This window comes from Argiope bruennichi, chromosome 5, assembly GCF_947563725.1.
Source record: "Argiope bruennichi chromosome 5, qqArgBrue1.1, whole genome shotgun sequence".
Lineage (NCBI taxonomy): Eukaryota > Metazoa > Arthropoda > Arachnida > Araneae > Araneidae > Argiope > Argiope bruennichi.
In genome coordinates this window covers 16034987-16056720 of record NC_079155.1, presented here as the reverse complement: position 1 = coordinate 16056720, position 21734 = coordinate 16034987, and the positions used below count along the sequence as shown (strand labels likewise).

General features: G+C 29.0%; 2 protein-coding genes across 4 annotated transcripts; one reads left to right on the top strand and one right to left on the bottom strand.

Annotated features, from left to right (window-relative positions):
* The first annotated feature begins 484 nt into the window (after positions 1-484).
* On the top strand, positions 485-13905 carry LOC129969625 (zinc finger protein OZF-like). 3 transcript variants are annotated; one of them, XM_056084273.1, is made up of 3 exons: positions 504-564; positions 8895-8964; positions 9435-13905. In XM_056084273.1, exon 3 carries the CDS (start codon positions 9861-9863, stop codon positions 10959-10961), a length of 1101 nt encoding a protein of 366 aa, XP_055940248.1. In that variant the 5' UTR covers positions 504-564; positions 8895-8964; positions 9435-9860; the 3' UTR covers positions 10962-13905. The 3 variants fall into 3 exon arrangements, with proteins under 3 accessions (XP_055940247.1, XP_055940248.1, XP_055940249.1); XM_056084272.1 differs by lacking the exon at positions 8895-8964 and having other exon boundaries at positions 485-564; XM_056084274.1 differs by lacking the exon at positions 8895-8964 and having other exon boundaries at positions 518-791.
* Positions 13906-16066: 2161 nt separating this feature from the next.
* On the bottom strand, positions 16067-17383 carry LOC129968192 (glutamate receptor-like). Its single transcript, XM_056082044.1, has one exon. The coding sequence runs from the start codon at positions 17381-17383 to the stop codon at positions 16067-16069; it is 1317 nt and encodes a 438-aa protein (XP_055938019.1).
* Positions 17384-21734: the final 4351 nt, after the last annotated feature.

Below are 21734 nucleotides of genomic sequence, written 5' to 3'. Positions count from 1 at the left end.
GTTAAATTAAGATGGTTAATGATAACAGTATAGAATATTTCTATTTCCAAAGAACATATATATCAAAATAAATTATTTCAACAACAATTTTACGAACAGTAGAAGTAAGGTGGTCGGTCGATTCCAAATTTTAGATTATTAAACAATTTTGTCAGCGTGAAATCACTCTGAACTCTACTGAATGATATTTGAACCTTTTGCCTAATGCATTTTTTTATGGTATTTCATGCAATTTTAAGATCTCATATACAACGAGCAAAACGATTGATATGAGCAAAAACATAATTGATCTTACTTAAGGCATTTTATATTATTAGAACCCTTTTCAACATTAATAAACGAGAACAGAATGCGAAAGACTCAATAATTTTGCGAGAAATGACTTATAGCATTTTGTCATCATAGCATACAGCTACTATGATTTCAAGAGTTTTTATACGAATATTGGACTAGAACATTTGGTGAAAGCAGACGACGTAGGTGAGATACATTACACTTCAATTGTCAATCGTTCAATGCCGTTTTTTGTTTGTTTACATTTTTGCAGAATCGTTACATTTAAAGGTATTCGGATTTTTTTATTTGCCTATATAAAATATTTTTAAAAAATTTAACTACCAATCTTTTTAAAGTAGTTATGACATTTTTGTACGAATGTTCTAGTAATTTTTGCTAGTGGCAGGTTAAGTAACAGCCAGTGAATAAGAGCTTGAAAGTTTGTCAAAATAAACTAATCAAATAAATAAACAAAAAAAAAGTTGCTAAGAATTTCGTAACATATTTATTATGAGGTATTAGTTTTTTTTTTTTTCTCTCCATATTCTTGACTGTGATCCGAAAATATAAAATTTTACAGTACTCAGTTATTTTCTTATAATCTTTGTATAAAAAATTCTTCCCTAGTAACGAATAACTACAGCAAGTTTTTTTCTTTAAAAAGAAATCTGAAATGTCAGTATCTTGTGCTATGCATCTAATGTTTATTTCAAAAATTATGTAAATGATAACTTTTATCTCTTATGATGTAATACATGCATATTAATTCTGATCTCTATATTTATATATTTTATAAATTTCATATTTTTAAATTGTTGGTTGAAATTAGTTTAATTAAATTTTGAATCAATCGTTCTCAATATTCTTTTTCCTTTTAACTTAGTGTTGTTGTTTGTTTTTTTTTGTCTTTGTTGTTGTTGTACAAATACAATGCATTATATACTGTGAAGGTAAATTTTCAAATTTCTTAGAATCATATATTTTAATAGAGAAACTGATTTAATTATTAGATTCACTTTTGTTGAATGTCATCTAATATATATATTCTAAAAACATAGGCCCGACTGCTATATATTTTTAAACAAATTCTTTTATTAGGACTCAGAAGTATATGTTTGCAAGTATTTCATGAACCCTTAGCAAATAATGAGTGAACACAGGTGCATTAGTACTTATTTAAATAATTTAGTATAATTAGTAGTAGATTCACAAATTTTAAAAATATAATCTTTAATGCTTTTAAGTTCCAACTGAAGTATAGATAAATTAAATATTCATGAAATAGTTAAAAACTGAGTAAAATTATCCAGTTTGAGTTAATTATCCAGTTAAAATTATCCAGTTTTATCCAGTTATAAAACTATTGAAATTAAACACAATTATTCGGTTCTTTTAGTTTAACTGCATGCCAATTGAGAACATAGTCAATGACTAATATATTCAGCAATTAATTGTTGATTGCAATAAACACGACATCTTTAATGATTTTTTGGTAATTAATCAAGGTTATAAAGTTAATTCACAAGTACCATTATCTATATATGCACTTACATTAAAAATAATTGCAAATGTAATATCATTAGAGGACATTTCAGTTTAAAAGCAGGTCTTTGAAAATTACCTGTGTGCTAAATTGTTGATTAGACTGAACAGTTAAAGAGAAAAAATAATTCTCAATAAAAATTGCATGGCAAAATAATATAAGTAGGATGGTCTGTGCTTTTCTATTCTAATTATTTCAATTAATAATCATGATGGTCAGATATTTCATGTAAGTCAATTATTTGTATTTATAACTTTTCATATATATATATATATATATATATATATATATATATATATATATATATATATATATATATATATATATATATATATATATATATATATATATGTAATATTATTTGTTGTGAAGCATGATGCAGTTTGAAGACAATGAAGATACTTTTAATTTCGTGACGTCATTTTATTTCATTTTGAAGAAGCAAGCATATGTACAAGCGAAGAGCACACAGAACGACACAGAAAGGAATGAGGGAAAGGCTCTTGGACATTTTATCCCTGGTCTTATATAACCTATGATTTTGATAGGGAAAATACTTCATCACAGTGCTAATGTATTATGAGATTTCGATAGGGATTTTCATTACAGGCGCGGAGAAGGTAGGGAAAACACAGGGAGATTTTAAAAAAGAATTTGCATGATCAGCGGTATTTTATCTCTTCACACGTAGTGTGGGAAAGTTAGATTTTAGCTGATTCAACAATTTAACAAAGCTTCTCTTGAATTAATTAAGTAGAGACAGTGGAATTGGATCACGAAATAAGAGAATATTTTAGAATGAAGTTACTATGGGTTAAATTAAGATGAAGTTACTATAAAAATTAATTAAATTGAAATTAGAGTTAAAATATCATTACACACACACACACACACACACACACATATATATATATATATATATATATATATATATATATATATATATATATATATATATATATAAATTTTTATTTGTTGATTCATCATAAATAAATTATAAAGTGTTGTTTTAAAATCTATTAATTGCAGCATTTTCTAATTGTATTTAATAAAAATTATTTGAAGCTACTAATCAAAATTGGTTTTTGTTTTCCAATTTCTTTTGGCATTCTGACCTGTCAGCCCATACTTGTAAATATAAACTGTTTATTATATATCATCATAATATATTTCTTCTGAATGGTGTTAATTAATGTTTATTTCAAATTTGCAAATTATTTCCAAAGGTGGATGTAAAAATTTGATTATCTGGTCCGTATAACATTTTGATTTCTCTTTACATGTTTAGTTTAAATCTTTATTGAAAATAAAATTGTCATACTGTATAAGCATTCAAACCAAATTAATCACTTAATGTGTTCTCATTTGTTTGTGACTTATGCCATTTTTCCTTTAAAATATTTTTTTTTTTTCATGAAAAATATTGATTAAGGTTGGTGTTTATTATATTCTTCCCAAATGTATACTATTTGCTAATTTTTGTTAACTACTCTTAAAATTTAATTTTTGTTCATCATTTTCTTGTTGTGTGGTGATTTATGATTTGAATTTTGAAATTTGCTCCACTTGCAGAAAAATTATTTTATCTTACAATGTGTGTAAAGTGATTGTTGAATTGAAATAAAAGAGCAGAAATGTTGCAAAAGTCATGATTAGAACAAACATTTAACTGTTAAAATTATGAAGGTGTTTTTTTTGTTGTTGTTGTTGTTGTTTTTACATTACAGAAGTATTATGTTTGTAAAATCGTTTATATTCTATTTTACATATGTATCTAATATTCTTGTATATATTTTCATTTTTATTTATATTTGAGGCAATATAATCATATACAAAAATATTATTTGTATTTATTTAAGCAAATAAAATATTTGTCTTATTGATATTTTATTTTATTTTTTTCCTGTGTTAATTATTAGTGATGTTATTGAAATAATAATAAATAGTATTGGAATTGAATCTTTAGCATTACTTTTCTATACTATATCTAGTATTACTTTTTTATAATAATTCTTTAATATGCAAACCATTAATTTATATTCTTGAAATAATAAGACCATTCCCATTTTTTTATCGATTTTTGCTGTAGATAAAATACTTAGTTACCTTCTCCCTTGCTATAAAAATTAAATTCTGAGACTAATAATTAGTAAATCTTATTTGAACTTTTTTATTTATTTGTTATAATCAGATATCTTGAGAGAAAAAAACAATTATTAATATTTTTTTAATATCTAATTTAGAAACATGTACTTATTATGTGTAATACAAATTTGTAGAATAATTTAGAAAATTTTTTTCCTCAACTAGTTTTAATTTAAAGATATCTTACACTTTTTTAAAGAGAAAGTAAATAGAGATAAAATGCATTATCTTCCTACAGTTTTGGATGAATTATTAAATAAGATACTTATATTACTTTGGATGAAGAGAAGCTTCAAGATCTAAATAGATATATTCAATGAATCTCTATGCAATGATATTTTTTATAACATTTATTTGTTAATCTTATCATTATAGAAACATAATTTATTTTCTACTAGCAGACCCGGCCACTCGTTGCTGTGGCTAAGGTTTTTGTTATATTACATAGTAGTAAACTATTCAAGGGAAACAGTAGGAGAACACCAGTCATGGGGACCACCATGCTTTTTTACACAGATGCCATTTGTAAAAAAACATGGGGATCTCCATGATTGATTTTCTACTACCGTTGATATTGAGCAAAAATCAATACACAAAAAATTTTTTAATTTCTTTATTTTTTGTATTGAAGCTTGTAACAAATGAGTAAATTACAAAGTTGTTAGTAAAAAACACGTAACACTTAAACTTATAAATGAGGTAGGTAGGGCAGATAGTTTTAAATCTTTGACAATAATGTTTATTATTTTGAATTATAAATACTTTTAATTTCAATTTAATTTAGCACTAATCGGTGCACAATATTTTTGGTTAACCTGTCTTTAGCTAACACAAATAGATTTGACGGTTTTCCTACACGTGAACATGCAACATATAGTTGCCCATGAGAAAAACATGGATTTTTCAAATCTAAACCACAAATGGACATTGTTTGGCCTTGAGACTTATTTATAGGCATGGCAAAAGCTAAACGAATTGGAAACTGTAACCTTTTGAAGGGTATCGTAGATTCTGATGGTATCATCGGAATACGTGGCAACAGGACCACTTCTCCTTTAAACTTTCCAGTTAAAATGGTAGCTTCAAGTATATTTCTGGTGATCTTTTTGATGACCAAACGCGTACCGTTGCATAATCGAGGTGAATTCAAATTACGCAGGAGAATAATAGGTGAACCAATCTTTAATCGAAGGTTATGTGGTGGCATTCCAGGTATATCCAGTGAATTTAAAAATTCAATTGGAAAATTTACACTATCATTTTCATCAACAACAGTATCGATTGATTTAAAAGACATCAGATCGCCTGGTAACAACTGTTGTATTTGGAAGTTAATTTCGTCAACATCAACATTTTTGGCTGCCAAAATAGCCCGATCACTGAGCCAGTTATGATTCAAGTAATTACTCTGTATATCCGGAAAAATACTCTGAATCAATTCATTTTTTCCCTGAAGAACAGCGCAGAAATTGTCTGGCAGTTTAATGCATTGAGTATTTGGTTGCAGTTCTATTTTACCGTTCCCAATATCTAGTAATTGTTCAGAAAATATTTGTGCTGATGGATCATTTTGAATTGTACGCGCATGTTTATGGCCAATCGAAGTGTTTCAACACTTCGCCATAAGAATGATTGTTTTAAACATGCATTTTAATTAAAGATTGTTGAACAATGAAGCACTAATAATTAAAAAGCAAGAAGAATTCCACTGTATTACTTTTACTATAATATGAATTCAATTTATACTTCAGTCTAAATAACACGTGGTCGGCTATGCTAATACCAAAAATTGAAAAAGTAAGAACAATTGAATTTCATTGTATTGCGTTTACTACGAAATAAATTTAACTTATACTTTAGCCTCAGAAACACATGATGGTTAAATTAATGCCATTAAATTGTAGCTTATGTGAAACGTCGGTACTTTTAACACAGCGCCATCTGTTAGAATACTTACTCAGTCCAGTCAACAGATACCGCCATCTGTTAGAATCGCTTGGAGCTAACAGATAATTGTGACTGTCAAATAATGAGCAAATAAATTGTTCCTTCTTAATACCTTCCTTCTTAGTATAAACCTTTTATGATGTATAATAAATCCTCTAACTTCAGTGATACAGATTCTGGCTTCCTCAGCTTAAAGGAAAGATATTTTTTTAAAAAAAGTTCTATATTCCACACATGAAGTTGCCATAATATTTATTCCGTCATTGATATATTTGTCTGTTGCAATAATTCAAAATTAATTTACAAAATGAAATCAGTTTCAGAAACATTTATTAAATAATGATAAGCATTGTAGCTGAAGTGAATGATAGCTGACATAACTTGATACGTACATGCAGTTTATTAGTAAAGAAATGAAAAACTGAAACGATTATTGTAACCATTTTTTATTATCATATCTTCAATAATTTATATAAAAAAAGATTAAATTTCATTTAGCATACAAATGAGTTAATATTTTTTTATTATACGATTAGAGGAACTTATTATTGGCTCGTTCACTTACCTTTTTTACGATATCCTTAACAAAAGAAATAAAATCATTTAATTGAAAATTCAATGAAGGTAACAAATGTTATTGCCGTACAACATTTTTCTTAGTAAACAGTCAGATAAAGAATCTGAATTCATTCAAAACGAAAAGTAATAATTATCCGTGTGCACCTTCAAGTATTTTTCCAAACTTCTTTATAATTAAAAAAAAAAAGCAGAATTTTATTATGTTATATTAATCAGTGATTCGTTAAAACGTTTGTAATTAATCATTTTCAAATAAAATATCTTATTTCTGAGAATTGCCACCGTGTACAGTAATACAAAATTCAAACATAAGATCGTGATACTTTATCCGTTGCAACGTATCAAATTTATTGTATGCATTAAAAAATAATTGTGGAAAATGATATCTTATTCCTGAGAAACGTTTTCGGATAGGATCATAAATAATTCGAACATTCGGATTCGAAACGTAACGCAAATGCGTGAGTTTTTCTACGCCAGTTGGGGTAACGCTATGCAGATTAGAAATTTTTAATTTCCTTTATTCTGTTTTATTTTAATTCAAAAGTACTTAAGAATGTATCTGAACGATCGATTCATTAACAATGTTTCATTTTAAATGCATAAAACATTAAGAAAATAAATAGAATCGTTTCAAATAATCAGCCGAAAAATCTTAAGCCTAGCCTCATGACTGTTGGGAAAAAAAATTGAAGCCGTACTCATTTGGCGATTTGAAGATTTTTTTGGCGGGAAAGTTAGTTTTTAATTAATAATTAAAATTCTAATTAAAAATTCAAAAAAAGGGCTATCCTATCTTTTAAGTTAGATCAAACTGCACACGGTGTGCAAATGTGATTAAAATCGGTTAAGTAGTTTAGGAGTCCATCGCGGACAAACAACGTGACACGTAATTTATATATATTAAGATTATAACTGAATGAAATTGTCATTATTTTACATATTTATTTATAATTTAATGTATTGCAAAGTATATTGTGTATTAATTACTGCAATTTATTAATAATCATTAATTTGATGCAAAATGTTTCAATGCTAGTTAAATATTCTAAAGGGACTATTAAGGTATTCTGTTTAGGACTTACATTAAAAGGTTCCCTTTGATTTTCTGGCATGTTTTTTATATTTTTAATTACAGTTAAAATTGCATATGACTGATCAGTTTAGAGAAAAAATTTAAAAACTATGCCTTTGAATTATGTGGGTTTATTATTATAGTATCTCCTGACTTCATATATGACTAAAAAAAGTGACATTTGTTTTCCATTTTGATAAAAACATGCTCTCATATCTCTTATACTTATGATTTCCTGTCAATTTCTAATAATTAATGGAAATAAAAAAAATCAATACAGTTTAATAGAAATATTCTTTCAAAGGTGTTCTACACCCCCTTTTGAAATCATACCACATCTGAAACTTTCAGTTGAAAGAAAGGGATTTAATTCTTGTTAAGTATGAATATGGTTTTCTTGATGTGATAGTTAATTTCTTGATTTCTTCTATTGTAGAGAAAAAACAAAAAGAATGCTATCATTATTTTTATTAAATTATCTTGTGAGTATGTGGTAGAAAGTTACTGCTATTTATTCACATCTATGCAATTTGGCTCATTATCTTTGAAAGGAAAATATAATATAGTATCTTAACTCATTCAAAAAATTTACAAAGTCTAATAATGGTTGTATAGCTTTTAATTAACTGTTGAATAAATTAAACATTTTTCATGTGTACCAACATGTATTTACAAATTAATTCTCAAAATCATGGATCTGTGCATTTATCATTAGTTCAAACTTTATATCTTTGCTTCTGAAATAATAAGTATTTATTTTCTTTTACAACATCACAAGCTGCAGCAGATTCAGAGGTCCTTTTTATATATTAATTTGTTGATTTTATTGTAAACTTTAAGAAACTCAGCTTTCAGCCACATTCATTCAAGAAACATGTGTTCAAGGAACATGTGTTGTCTTTTGCTTATGAATAGCCATATAATCATTTATGGCTAAATGATTAGTAAACAACGGTGTTAACTCAGCTAATATTTATCCAAATATAGTGTTTATGGCATTGGCAAGATATTTGGACAGAGTTGTTCCCTTTTAAGATTTTTTGAGTGAAAAATGCATCCATTCAGCCAGTCATATCTTTTGTATAACAATGCTTTACACACACATAATATAATATCATAATAACTAGTGTAAAACTTTAAACTGAAGAAACTGTGTTAATTTTATTGTTTAGGATTAAATGACTTCTCATGTCTATATGCCAAGGTTTAGCTATAGAGAAAGAAGAAAATCAACATTATAATTTCAAATCTGCATTAAAAACCTGAAATTTCTTGTATACCAAAGTTTCTCCATAAATTAAACTTACTCATTTTGTATTACTATTTAAGGATGGAAAATTTCAAATGTAGTTCTGTTGAAATCGAACAAATGAAGACCCATCATTTAAAGTATATAAAAGTATGTTTATATTTGCATAATTTGAAACATATTGTAATTTTTCTTTTGTTATTAAATCTCTAATTAAGTGTGTAAAATACGTTTTTAATTTTACCATCTTAGGTTAAAAAAATTTAATAGCAATAATTGTGTAGCTTTAAGATAGGCAGCTAATCAAACAAAATGCATAATAAAACAAAATGAATAATTTAATGTAAATAAAAAATATTAAACAATTTAACCTTAATTAGCTCCATATAAATATCTTTAACGTTTGTTTAAGAATGTTTTGTGTTACAGAATATTTTTGTAATAGGTTTATTTATGTAATAAGGTCCCTTTGATTGGTAGTTATTTACATTAGTTGTTTATTTTTAACATGATCAGCACAAATTATGGTTGTATTTTCAGTAAAATTATTTCTTGTTTCAGTCATGCGATGTCATCAAGAGCATAAATGTGCCTAAAGTAATGTTATTTTTTTTTTTCAGGTATCACTGTAAACTAATCTTGTAAATGTAAGAATCCTCCTTGAGTATCAAGTATGGAGTTTGAAAAAATTGTTTTCTAAGAAATCCTGTATATGACCGAAAGAGAAAATATGCAATTATCTTAACCCACCAGGTAAAGAATGAAATAAGAATAGACTATTAACAGTACTATTTCCAAAAATAAAGAAAAATCATTCTATCTGCTTTCTCGAGTATGATTCCATTACTGCAATACATAATTTAAATTTTTAAAAAATGGTGAGGTTTAAGTTATTTCCTTGTAATGATTTCAGCAATTATTTTGATTGTGGCCATCAACTTATTATTATCGCACTGTGATTTTAATGTCATATTTAAAATTAAATGGGCGAAAATTATATTCACAATTAAACTGGAGTACAGTGAAGAGCTTAGGAAGCATTCCTTATGGATGATGTCAAAGAAATAATATCTACCGTGAATGCACGAGATAGCATCACGAATAACGAAACAAAGAAAAAGCCGTTCGAATGCGACGTATGTGGCAAAACATTTATTAGAAAACCTTATCTATCTCTTCATTATCGCACACATACAGGAGAAAAGAATTATGTTTGTGAAGTGTGCGGTAAAGCGTTTTATCAAAAAAGCACTTTAACACACCATTGTCGTCGTGCTCATACAAATGAAAAACCTTTTGTATGTGAAATGTGTCCTAAGGAATTTTGGGAGCAAAGCGAATTAAAAATGCATTATCGTACTCATACGAATGAAAGACCTTTTCCATGTGATTTATGTGATAAGAAATTCTATAGAAAAAGTTATTTAATCGGACATTATCGCACTCATACAAAAGAGAAACGTTTCACGTGTGATGTCTGCGGCAGGGCATTTGCTAAAAAGCGCCACCTGGATAGACACACCCATAATACAGGAACGTTCGAATGTGACCAGTGTGCAATGATATTTTCTAGAAAGAAACATTTGGATTCGCATTACATATCGAAACATAATCAAACTTGTACTAAAGAGTATCTTAAAACTTATGCTAAACCTTTAGTGTGCGATGTCTGTGGTAAACCTTTTCGAGAAAATTATAAATTAAAACTTCATTATCGGGTTCATACGAAAGAGAAACCTTTCGTGTGTCATTTATGCAGGGAGGCCTTTTCGCGGATGGATAGCTTGATTATACATATTCGCAAACATACGAATGAGAGGCCGCATGTGTGTGAATTTTGTGGTAAGGGATTTCTTCGTAAAGGTGACTTAAATGTTCATTATTTAGTCCATACTAAAGAGAAACCTCTAAATTGCGATGTATGCAACAGATCGTTTGCTCGATGGACAGACTTGAAAAGGCACATTCTAACTCACGGGATTAGAAAAGCCCCCGTAAAAAAGAGATCCAATTCACTTTCAACAGTTGAAGATTCCGCACCTGATGAATCAGAAGTGTCAGTAAATAATACATCAAAGGAATCAACTTCTGATACCAATATGACAGGAGAAAAATCTTTGGATATACTGTGCGATACCCCGACCTAGCCAGAGGCTATGTGGGAAACTTGATGGGGCCACCGAAGAGCAACCCCATCTAGCACGAAGGAACAAATTACACTTGATGACATTGGATCCTTGCAAACAATAAAAGACCCTCTAGAAATAATACATAGTACAGATATGCGTTATCTCTAGAGGGTTTTTTACTGGAAATGGAAGAATTAAGTACTGTCACTGAAAGAATGGATCATCTGAAATTGTTCGAGAGAATCAGAATTATGCAATAAAAAGAACCTTGAAAGCATTCACTTCTGAATTAGATATGGTGGAACACAACGTTTCGGTTGTAGATGAATCAAGTATCGATACGAAAACAGTTGATGAACCATCAGTTCCTGTGGAGGAAAAAATAACTGAAGTTCCAGAGTCGGAAGAAAAATGTGTGCCAGATACTTAAAAACTGATTTTAAATATTTTTAGTTAAATAAATTGGTGTAAGTAAATATAATGAATCGCTTCCTAAAATCTGATTTCAATTATTTTAATCATTTGTAGACGAACTCATCGGATGTAAATAAATATTATTAATTATCTTCCAGGAAGTTATTAGTAGTATTGCGTTTATTGAAGTAACTGCACACTCTTTGACCTGATTGTACACAAGGTACTTTGACTTTTTGGGGCACCATGTACACAAGGTGCCCCAAAAAGATTGAAACGTGGTTTAATTCTTTACTCATTGGAGATAAGTGGACGATGTAAATTACAAAATAGTTCAAAATAAAGCTACGTTAATAATTAAAAAAAATTAACTTTGATTTTCAAAAAGTTACACTATTTAATTTTTTATACGATCCTTCTAGACAAATTTGGTTAATTAAAAAGGTTTTCTTTTCCATCCAACAAGACCATTAGAAAAAGCTGCATAACTGTGTCTTTAAAATTAAATGAACTATAATACAGAAAAAAAAAATTGACTTATGCCATTTTTTCACATCACATAAAACGCTGTTTCTTCAATAAAAATAGGGACCATATACAAACTGTAATGAAAATTTTTAGATAAAAAATGTGATAGGGTATGTTTAAAAAAAAGTGTCCATAGATAAAGCCTTAATAGACAGAGATAAACAGTGGTCTGCCTATACGAGCAGCGGGACGCATGCGACTCTCAGTTTTATTTTATGCGATCTTGCACTTGGCGCATATAATTTTAAAAAAGCATGCAAAAAAGTAGATAGACATTTTATAAAATATATTTTAGAAAGAAAAACATTTTAACATGACTATTTGAAACCGCCAAATTACAGTTAAATGAAAGAAAATAAATCTTCTATGAATTAATTTGTTAGAATGTCGTTATGAAAAATTAAAACAAATTATTTACTTGTATTTATTTTGTATTTTAATTTTTACAAATAAAATCTACAGTCTGAACATAAAAACACCTTAATGTACATGTCGATACCGCGAATATGCCTAAACAGGCAAGAAGGGTTTTAATGCAAATATTATTATACGTTTTATATTTTTATAATATATAACAAATTTTATTTCTGTTTTGTTGTATGACTTATGCAGGGCGTTCAATTTTTAATTAAGTATAACTCGCTCACTTTTAAAGATACGAGTGTGCGGTTTTTTGTAATGTCGTTGTTACATTAAAAAAAAAATTAAAGCTTTTTAATTGACTGCGTTTGTCTAGAGGAGTCGCATAAAAATTTAAAAAAGTGTAACTTTTGGGAAATTAACTAAAAGAAATTTTATTAACATGATTTTATTTCGTACATTATTTTGAACTACTTTGCAATTTACATTGACCACTTATCTCTAATAAATAAAGAATCAAACCACGTCTCAATGTTTTTGGGACACCCTGTATATGAAAAATCAGTACCAACAACGAATTCACTTTATATGCTTTGATGTTTCATAAAAGTCATAAATAATGAGTACTTTTAATAAATTAATTTAAATTGCTAGTTTTTATAGGTTTAAATTATATACAGGGTGGGCAAAAAGTCTGTAAAAACTTTAAAAATTCATAAAACCCGGAAAGATAGTCAAAATAAAAAACGGTTTGAAGGTTTAGCATTGATAGGTCACGGGATTTTTTCTAAGATAAGAAAAAAAAATTTAAAAAAACAGCCGACAGATGGCACTGTACGACTTAGTTGGAAACTAAGAAATGAACGACTTAGTTGGAAATATGTAAATGAGACATGCTCTTGATCCAGATGGCATCAGGATCAGAAGGCATCTTCGTAGCATGGCATGTAAGTGAACAAGGAATCAGCAACTGTTGCACTGCATAAATTCCAACTTCAGAAAAGTGTGAAGACGAAAAGAGCTTTTAACAGTAGCAGGCCTCATAAAGCTTGTTCAGCATATTTTAGAAAACTGGATCGTGTAAGGTACGGATAACCAAGTCTAAGGCAGATACATTCAGCATGCATTGCAGCCGAAATGGAAACATTCGTTTCAGAATCCGCTGCAGGGATTAGCAGTGCACGAGAAGCTGACAGACGCTTGAGTTTACCACCATACTTAATACGCAACATTCATCCATACAAATTACAGTCTTGCTATGAACATTTACAGTCGAATACCGTAAAGATAGAAGCATTTGCGAGATGAGTTCTGTCCAAAATTGGAAAAGATCCCTCCTGAGTCTTTAACATTTTGTGGAAAGAGGATGCTCATTTTTCAGTCCATGGCGACGTTAGTTAACATTAGCAGATGTTGTAAGTTCCCATGGCCTCCTCGGTCCCCAGATCTGACACCAGCAGACTTTCGGCTATGATGAAATTTAAAATCCCATGTTATTGAGCCCTTCTATCCAATCCGCCAAGAGCTATCATGTATACAGCCAGACATGCTGCACTCTGCCGCTGCTGGATTTGTAACACGCCTGAAATGTATTATCACTTGTGTGATGGATATATGGAATATTTATTGCTATAAAAATTGATTTGGTAACATTATTTTTGTGATTTACGTGTCTTTTCTTTCACTTTTGTACGAAACGCTACCTATCGGCTCTTTTTTAAATTAATTTTTTTTTTCTTCTTATCTTTAAAAAAAAATTCCTTCACTTACCGATCCTACACCTACAAACCGCTTTTTATCTTACTTAATTTTCCGCGTTTTATAAATTTTTTATGGACTTTTTGCCCACCCGTATTTAGATTATCGTTTTTCAGCCTATATTGTAGCATCATATTTAATCATATTTGCGTTTACTAACATGTAATTTAAAATTCTTTGAGCATGATGACCTCGCCTTGTCTTAAGATCAACTAAAACGAAATTTTCGAGAGAATACATAGATTTTTTTTGTCCTAACTTTTGAAATAAACTCATTATTTTCTTATTATTTCTGTTTTTGTTATTTATTCCTTGATAAAACTAATGCCGTCGGGAATGAAAGTTGGTTCGGCGTGGAACGTTAGAGAAAGGGATACATCATTTCACAGCAGCTGAAAAAAAGCAAGAGAGAAATTTTCAGGTATCTCGTATTGCTTCCAAACGATGCTTGAATATAACAATGAGTGGTCAACCTGTGCCTGTCTGAAATTTTATGCTTAGAGTTCGGTTAAATCTTAATTCTTAGAGTTCGGTTGAAATCAGCACTATAGACAGAAAGACAAATAGAGAAAAACAAATAATTACTGAGAAATACTTACAGATGCAAGACTTTAAGATTCGCTAGCATTTCAGTATCAGGAAAGTTTGAAAAGCAGTCTATCTGATCCTGATATTTATTGTAACATGTGAACTCTCTAAAAGGCGTTTCTTAAAGCTTTTAACTTTGATAAATCTTCACAAATATTTTTGAAACACTTTTCTAGAAAATACTAGATTAATTTTAATTAATATAATAATGAATAATACTTTCTACTTTGATTTTTTTCTACTACTTTTCTAATCAATTTCATATCATAAAGATGTGATAACAATGCATCATTATATCAGATAATAGGACTGTAAGGAGTTACAAATTCAAGGCTTATTAAAAAAAAAATAAGGAAAAGAAAAAGTCAAATCCTTTATTTCGAACCATTTTTAATCATTTTAATTTCATTGGATATTCTATTAAAAGTTTCTTCGTTTAAAATTGGCTTGATATGACAAATTTATATCGCCTAATATGTAAAAAAAAATTCTATGTCTTAGACTAAATATTATTCAAAATTTTAATGAATATCAATGAAGCTTGAAGGTTAAATTTTCTTTTTAAGAATGTATTATAAATATATCTACTATTATCAGTTCGTTTTTTTTTTTAGCAATCATCAAAATTTTTTTTTAATATCGTTGAATAGTGGATGGTACAAAATTTTTTTGTAGAAAAATTGTTATAAAAGAAAATTTTTTCCCTTTAAAAATGTCTCATGTTATAATGGTTTATAACAATTATATTATTCGACGATTGAAACAACATATTACAACTTATGTGCATTTACGCTTTTAGATAAAATCTTTAGTAATTAAATCTTTCAGATTAGAAAACTTAAAAGCGTTCTCTATATTTGAATATTTTTTTTTTTAATTTTAAGATATAATATTTATAAAATTAAGTAACTGTTACATACAATCAGCGTCTAAAATATTAATGTAAGGAAATTAAATCCAAACTATTGTATAAATTTGGATTTCCTATCTCAAAATCACTGAAATAAACTACTTAACGATTGTCAAGCGCAAAGAGAAATAAAATATTTTTTATTTACTCAGTTTTTAGTTTACTCTTTCCGTTATTCTGAAATATTTTTATTTTTGTCTCGAAAATTGATCGTATGGGTCATTTTTTTTTTTAAATTTTTTAACAGACGATATATAAATCTATACAGATTATTTTGTGCAGATGAGAGAAATGTAGGAAAGCATAACTAAAAATAATTTTGATTTTAATTTGTCAGGGGAAAAATTAATAGAATTATTAAATTTTTTTTACAAAAAAAATTTGTTTATTTAAGTAAAAATTTTAGTAAATTATTTTAACAATCAATTATTAAATTACCCCAAATTGATTCTATAAAAGAAAAAATTGTAGCGACGCAAATTTGGGTTATGCACTGTGTGTTAGAAAAATTTATTTTTCTATCTTCCAAGAATGAGTACTGTACAATTGCAACAACTGTGTCACATTATTCCGATTGCAATTCCAGAGTAATTTCCTCTGATTCCACTAATCTGTTCTTTTCAGCATCCATTTTCTTGAAATAATGTGCATAAATTTCTAAGAAAAACACTACAAATGCCAAAGCGTAACCAACAAAAAGCAATATGAAAACGCCATAAAAGTCTCCAAGTGGAAGTGGAGTATTATTATCGTTGGGCCGCAATTTTAACATCAGTTTTAAATTGGATAGATACACATCTTTCCACCATTTGTCATATAATCCTACCGATAATGTCCTGAGAATTGCATGATTTAACTGTTTTATGCAACAAAAATCCTTCCTCAATGCGATAGCTATGTTCCAAACACCAAAAGAGTCGCTTGACACTGAACTGATAGTAAAAGGTTCGTATCCAAAATGAGCGTGTAACAAACTCCGAGGTCCAATCAAAGCTTTGCCGTCATCCAAAACCTGATTCTTCATGTCATCTGGATCATAAAACCAGTTATTCTGCTGGATAATGTTACCTATTTCTTTATAATAATCAAAAGTGCTATTCAGAAGAATCTCTATGTCTATTGTTCCTTTAGGAGCCAGACATTTATGGGTCCTTGCAGCTAGGGCATCAGCAAGTTCCTTGATAGTTTGTATGCCTTTCCTCTGCCATGGTATCGTGAGGTAAGATAAAAGAACACCGCTGTAAGCAAAGTACATGAAAGTCATTGAGACTATCCATATGCCATATACCAATCTTCGCATGCAAGACTGTTCGGAGTCATTGATCGGTTGTTTGAGCATACTTCCAAGTATCATGATGTAAACACTGGAAACCGATCGCTTCTTGAATATCAAGGCACGGAATAGCAAGGGAGCCATTGCTATCAAACAGAAGATAAATATCCAAACATTTGTATTGAATGGATAAGTGAAAGAGGCCATCTTTGGAAAGGCTCCCGGTTGAGCTGTTGCAAATGTTCTATCCAAAATATCGTAAGGAAAACTGAAGTCGACCACTCGGACTCTCTCCTCTGTTATGGAAAAATGGGACAAGCCCATGTCCGCCTCGCCTCGAAGAAGCATTCCCATGACGCCAGTCCAATTCCCATGTCCATCAAGGGAACCCCAGTTTTTATCCGCTGGTTTCACAATTTCGTAAGAGAAATTAAGCTGTTGAGAAAGAACTTTCAGCAACTCACCTTCAACACCAGAAACAGTGGCTCCTTTTTTCAATCTCTTCATGAAAAAAATTGGTGATAATTGTCTAGCTGCAACTCTCAGTTTACTCGGGAAGTTCATGCCGCAGTTCTCATCTATATCCCGCAGGGAATTGTTAGAACTCATATCAAGAAATCTTCATTTCTGAATACGTGACAACAATTTCCTTTTCCGTGTTTTCCTTCCAAGGGAAAATATGCATTATTTTATAAAGTAACTGAAAGGAATTCAATTTCAAGCCTTTTGTAACCGTTGACATTGTCGTTTCTAATCATTTTCATTATTATTAATTATGAATAAACACTTGTCAAGTGTTACATGTTTTCGGACAAATTTTCTTTCTTCACGCAACGGAACTAAATATCGACAGCTCTTGCATAAATAATGATCTTTACATTTTCCTTGTGAAAGTCCAATCAATGACAGTTTTGTTTTGCTTTAGTAAGCAAATTGATTGCGCCTATTTCTTTTCATTGGTGAATGCTGTGCATTTAGTTGCTGCTGCTGTGGAATTAAATTAATGATCTATTGACTTTGAACTACTATGCTAGTACTTTGCAATAACTAAGAGTGTTTACATATTTTAGGAACATTTTCAGCTACATTTCAAAAGTGCATAAAACTAATAATTTTTTTTATCGTATGTGCGATTAGGTAACTATTTTTCTGTCAGGAACGGTCCTAATATTTCATAATTTCTAAGATTTTTCTTTCTTTTTCGATAAATTATTGAGTCTTTCAACGTTTTGGGAACGATTTTGCTTTTTAGGTATTAAATAATTATTTTGAAATAGAGGAACTTTTTCCAACACAACAGTTTTAGTTAGAAAGGAAAGCCTACCTTAAATATAATTATTTTTGCTACGAAAAGAAGTACTACTTCTTTTTCTAGAATTGCAATTGTTAAATTGGCTGTTTTACAAGAATAATCAAAATTTTGTAGTGCGTGCGTGTGTGTGTTCCAAATTTCGATTAATAAAGGAAATTCTTCATAATATGGATTATCATAAGCTATAATTGTCCTATTTTGTTCATAAATCTTGAAAAGATATTTTCTTGTCAGATAGTTGTTTTTTTTTATAAAATTTATTCATTTATAATGAGTGACAAATCTTTTAAACAATTTTAAAGGGAACATAAACTGATAATACTTTTCTGAGAGGGAATCTTCAGTGCTGCATTTTGATAATCAAAATCAGTGGCAGTGGGCTCCTCTAAACTTTCTTACGCACTCTCAAAAAAGATATTATTCTCTCCTTCCTGATATTTTCAAAAATATAGACTAACGAAACCAAAATCATATTAGTATATCCAACAGACAATTCAAAGTAAAGAGAATTTGAAGGAAAAAAAAAAGAAGTGTTAATGAAACTTTGATCGATTAAAAACTATTAGAAAAACATTATATTTAGAACACGTAAAATATTGCTGTATCTAATACTATCCTATAATACTATTAATACTATAATACTATCCAGAAATTCATTGTAAAAAATTAATATAAATTGACAAAAAAATAAAAAGGAATCCAGCTCGAAAACTTTGTCAGGGGTCATCTCTAGATACGAATTTCAAGCAAGGATTTTTTGCTCTAAAGAGCCTGACTTTTATCTAAAAAATTAGCCGCGTTAATTAGTTATTAAAAAATTTTACAAATCTCTCAACAGAATTTCTTTTTCTAAATAAAATTTAAAGAAGAAAAGAAGTCAATTACATTGCCCTTTAATTTCCAATTAAAATTGATGAAGGATTTTTATATTTAATACTTGAAACTTAAGATAAATCATCTAAAGAAATTTCAATATTTATTTATTTACTGATTAGCTTGTGACTTTTATATATAAATATAATAAGAAATATTAGTAAAAGATTAACTTATCTTCAATAAAAGAAATAATTTAATTCGAACTCTTATATATCATCTATTTTTTCCTATTTTTATGCCACAAAATTTCATAATCCTTTTATAAAAGCGAGTAACGGAGATAATCTCTGCCAAAAGAACAATAAAAGATAAACTAAATCCCATAACTAAAATAAAAATAGAAGATTTAAATCTTTAAAAGAAAGACTAATTTCACGTTTAACATAGTCTTCGAGGTAAATTGCTCAAAAATACCTCATCATCCACTCATCATCCTCATCAAACCACTTTTTATACAATCCAGCGCTTACTACTCTCGAAATAGCGGTATCCAATTGTTTTTGCAACTAAAGTTTTTCCTTAAAGCAATTGCAATGTTCGAGACTACAAAGGAGTCCTGAAATTTCTTTATCAGTAGAGATCTGATCGCCAGCTGATCGAGCAGTTTTATTTCTTTTGGTTCCTAAAATTATATGAAAATTCAAAAATCCATTTTGAATACTATATGGAAATCTCTTAATTAAGAAATATCTGAAATAGTCCCAGAAATCTATGATACTCTATTTTCTGCATTGGAACTCAAAATAACTATGCCATTCTCTTTACATGTTTTAAAACATAAGAAACCTTTCGATCACAAAATTATCTGAGAAATCAGATCACAGAAACTAAAAAAAATTACAAGTTATTTTATGTTATTAAGTGGCATTAAATCCTTTTTCTAATACAAAATTCTTAATAAATTGTAAAACTAAATCGGCCTAGCGTACTTGGCATGTGTGAAATCACTCCATTGAAACTTTGATGCCATTATTTCCAAAGTCATGTATGTAATAAAATTGGCGGAGTGTCTTTTTTTATATATCATGTTAATGCGAAACGACTCCATTCAAATTTTGGTCTGATTGGTCCCGAATTCACATATATAGCGAAACTCATATAGCACACGTAAAAAGTAGCTAATGAACACAAAACGACTATATTTGTTTTTACGACTAAGTTTGGTGCAATTATTTCAGACTCCTGCATGAATTTTCAACGCTTTTCCTGAATGTAGTAAACTTTTCATTCCTGTAAGCATTTGATAAAGATATTTTTTAATGTATAGTTCATATTAAACATTCAATGTGTCTATAAAGAGCTAACGTGTATTTTTTTTTTCTTTTGCAAGCTTTATATATAAACCATTCTGTGACCTAATGTCCGAAGACATACCATGGCATGGCTGTGAAATATGAATCAAAGGTACGAGTTCAATTCTCTTGATGTGCTCTCTACAAATGATATTCAAAAAACCGATAGACAAATGTACATTTTAGTACTGAATTACATTCATGCAATTGGGCTGGATGCAACCAGTTTTTCTCCAGTTAAAACACAAATGTTGGCAGTTTTTCGTTTGCGGTCTATAGCTCCCATATATTGGAGCTAAATCAAATTTTAATCTCAAGTGCTGCTTTGGTACTTCAAAATCTTCGTTTGATATACTGGACCAAGTAGAACCAGAACCACAACTACATAAAATAGCATAGGATCGTCGTTAATAAGTCAGACTGCTATTAAAATGGAACAATTTCAGTGAAATATTTTGTTACAAATGTTGATTATAAAGTCCAAAAACTGATAATACAATTATAAGAAGACGAGTACTAAAAAATATTTTTCTAGAAGCATATGTCCATATTTAGAAGAAGTCGTGACTAAAGATAAGATACAAAGCCATCTAAAAATACTACACCGATCCTCACAATATCGAGAAAAAAATTTAGTATTTTAACGTCGCTTTCTCACTGAAATGAACAGAACTTACTTTGGAGTAATACTGAAAAGGGATCTTTCTTTTGTCGAAACATCCAGAACAATTCGGGTATAAATTGAAGTATAAATAAGTACAACATAATGGAAAACGAAAAAATGGAATATTAATATGTTAAAATATGATCGGCTTCTCCGGTCAACATTTCATGATAACTGATCTTACCATTCGCTGAATGAACGAGTTCACAATGATTCTGAGTCAATAGAAATCTTTTGATATGAAATAAGAATTCTATTGACTTTTATGAAATAAGAATTCTTCAATAGAATTCTTATTTCACAAAAAGTTTCAACAATTGGGAGGGGGAGACTATATTTGGACTCTTGAGAATTAACTTTTGAAGCATCCTTAGATTATATAAGTTAACAGGCAGTCTGTGCTTTAAATAGTCAAATAATTAAAATCTTTTGTGCTTTTTACTTTCTCACACGCAATAAAGAGTATTGAAATTGCCAAAAAATCTTTAACTCAAGATTTTGGGGTATTTCAATGTTCCAAGCTTCCCAAAATAAAAATAATAAATGAGTATTTATAAAAACATTGTTAGCATATTTTCCGTATGCTTTTTAATCTTTAAACATAAAAACTAAAAAATTACAATTAGCTAGAGGTATAAAATTTAATACATGCAGCAGAATTGTAAATTTCTCTCAGATTTTGGACAAATTTCAAAATAGGAAATTATATCTGCCTCTGTTCATATGAATGTACGGACTTAGAAACCCAACGAGTTAAGTGAGTGAAATTTAGCATATGGTTTTATCTTCAAATTTGTAAATGTATCAAATTTTGGT

Excerpts from the sequence above, each read along its gene's own strand:
- LOC129969625 (XM_056084272.1), top strand. The coding sequence starts at position 9,861 with ATGGATGATGTCAAAGAAATAATATCTACCGTGAATGCACGAGATAGC.
- LOC129968192 (XM_056082044.1), bottom strand. The coding sequence starts at position 17,383 with ATGAGTTCTAACAATTCCCTGCGGGATATAGATGAGAACTGCGGCATG.